At 34.6% G+C, this 3024-nt stretch overlaps 1 protein-coding gene across 1 annotated transcript in view; it reads right to left on the bottom strand.

Annotated features, from left to right (window-relative positions):
* Nucleotides 1-3024, bottom strand: part of cabin1 (calcineurin binding protein 1) — a 36808-nt gene that overhangs the window by 22595 nt on the left and 11189 nt on the right. The window contains exons 15-17 of the mRNA XM_025053881.1: nt 2681-2845; nt 2378-2584; nt 226-371 (exon numbers count right to left, since the gene is read on the bottom strand). Coding sequence (XP_024909649.1) covers nt 226-371; nt 2378-2584; nt 2681-2845 — 518 coding nt within the window. The remainder of the gene's footprint in view (nt 1-225; nt 372-2377; nt 2585-2680; nt 2846-3024) is intronic.

The following is a 3024-nucleotide window of genomic DNA, read 5'->3' as shown; positions in this document are numbered from 1 at the left end:
GAAGAAGAAGAGGAAGAGGAAGAAGAAGAAGAAGAAGAAGAAGAAGAAGAAGAAGAAGAAGAAGAAGAAGAAGAAGAAGAAGAAGAAGAAGAAGAAGAAGAAGAAGAAGAAGAAGAAGAAGAAGAAGAAGAAGAAGAAGAAGAAGAAGAGGAAGAAGAAGAGGAAGTGGAGGAAGAGTGAGTCGGTGAGTTGCAGTATTACTATAGTACTTTTTAGTATTAGTACCTGTTGGGAGAGACACAGATGTCCTGCATGTAGAACTTGATGGCCTTGGACTGCTCCTTGTTCTTGAAGTGGTAATCAGCGATCAGGTAGAACATCTCGTTGATGATGGGGGGGGCAGCGGCGCCACCTTCAGGGAGGCACGGAGTCTGGGACACAAGAAAAAAAAAAAAAACACAGAGACGTTCACTCTGGGTTTTCACAGAAAGTCTTGGGGTCAGTCACCAAAAAAAAAAAAAAATATACATACACAACAATACATACATATACGCACATATATACACACATATACACGCATATATACACTAATATACGCATATATACAGATATATAGACATATATAATCAGCTATATACACATATATGTATATATATACACATATACACATGTATATATGTATACATATACATATATACATACGCGTATATACATGTGTATATATGCATATACACATATATACACATATACGCATACATATATACATATATACACATATACACATGTATATATGTATACATATACATATATACATACGCGTATATACATGTGTATATATGCATATACACATATATACACATATACGCATACATATATACATATATACACATATACACATGTATATATGTATACATATACATATATACATACGCGTATATACATGTGTATATATGCATATACACATATATACACATATACGCATACATATATACATATATACACAAATACACATGTATACACATATACATGTGTACATATTTACATATATACTCATATATACACAAATACACATGTATACACATATACATATATACACATGTATATACACATATATACACATATGCGCATACATATATACATATATACACAAATACACATGTATACACATATACATATATACACATGTATATACACATATATACACACATATACACATGTATACACATATACATATATACACATGTATATACACATATATACACACATATACACATGTATACACATATACATATATACACATGTATATACACATATATACACATATGCGCATACATATATACATATATACACATATACACATATACACACATATATACACATATACGCATACATATATACATATATACACAAATACACATGTATACACATATACATGTGTACATATTTACATATATACTCATATATACACAAATACACATGTATACACATATACATATATATATACACATATATACGTATATATATATATATATACACATATACACAAATACACATGTATACATATATACACATATACACACATATATACACATATATATATACATATATACACAAATACACATGTATACATATATACACATATACACACATATATACACATATATATATACATATATACACAAATACACATGTATACACATATACATGTGTACATATTTACATATATACTCATATATACACAAATACACATGTATACACATATACATGTGTACATATTTACATATATACTCATATATACACAAATACACATGTATACATATATACACATATACACACATATATATGCACACGTATACGCATATATACATATATACCATATATATACATATGCAGATATACATATATACACATATGTACATATACACATATATAGTATAGTATATATAGTAAAAAGAAGAAGAAGAAGAAGAGGAAGAAGAAGAAGACGAAGAAGAAGAGGAAGAGGAAGAAGAAGAGGAAGAGGAGGAAGAAGAAGAGGAAGAAGGAGAAGAAGAAGAAGAAGCAGAAGAAGAAGAAGAGGAAGAGGAAGAAGAAGAAGAGGAAGAAGAAGATGAAGAAGAAGAAGAAGAGGAGGAAGAAGAAGAGGAAGAGGAGGAAGAAGAAGAGGAAGAGGAGGAAGAAGAAGAGGAAGAAAAGGAAGAAAAAGAAGAAGAAGAAGAAGAGGAAGAAGAAGATGAAGAAGAAGAAGAAGAGGAGGAAGAAGAAGAAGAAGACGAAGAGGAAGAAGAGGAAGAAGAAGAAGAAGACGAAGAAGAAGAGGAAGAGGAAGAAGAAGAAGCAGAAGAAGAAGAAGAGGAAGAAAAGGAAGAAGAGGAAGAAGAAGATGAAGAAGAAGAAGGAGAAGAAGAAGACCCCCCCGGGGGGGGTGGTCACTGACCTTCTCCGTCATGCCCTCGATGTAAGCTGCCACCTCGTCCACGGGGAGCATGGGGGTGTCGCCCAGGGGCGCGATTCCGGCGAACCTCCTCAGCAGGTTGGCCACCTCCGCCGACACCGTGCTGGTCTTGTAGCTGTCGAACTCCGGCAGCGACTTGGGCTTAAAGTACTGGAACATGAAGAGAGCGTCCGTCCACTGGAGCTCCACCTGCAGCGAGGACACGACAACAAGAGAGTCGGACAGGAAGTTCCAGTTCTTAGGGTCAGGTGTATACCGGGAGGGGTGGGGGGGGGGTTCCCCGACCTGTGGAGAGGAGTGGTCCTCCAGGTAGCGGGCCTTGCTCTTCTTACTGGGGTAGGCGTAGAGGCAGAAGAAGCACTGCTCCAGAGCCGTCTCCAGCTCCTCCTTGTAGGGATGGGAGTCGGCGGCGGAGGAGAGAGCGGAGAACTCCTGCTGCAGGACTTGGACCTGGAGCAAAAAAAATATAAAAATATATATATATATATATACATATATAAACATATACACATATATAAGAATATATACATATATACGCATATATATATATATATATATATATATATATAAATTTTTTATTTATTTATTTTTTTTTATATATATTTTGTGTGTGTGTTTACTTGGATTTA

Source organism: Cynoglossus semilaevis, unplaced genomic scaffold, assembly GCF_000523025.1.
Source record: "Cynoglossus semilaevis isolate Cse_v1.0 unplaced genomic scaffold, Cse_v1.0 scaffold1772, whole genome shotgun sequence".
Lineage (NCBI taxonomy): Eukaryota > Metazoa > Chordata > Actinopteri > Pleuronectiformes > Cynoglossidae > Cynoglossus > Cynoglossus semilaevis.
Note: the sequence above shows the minus strand (reverse complement) of the source record. Positions and strands in the feature narration are given on the sequence as shown.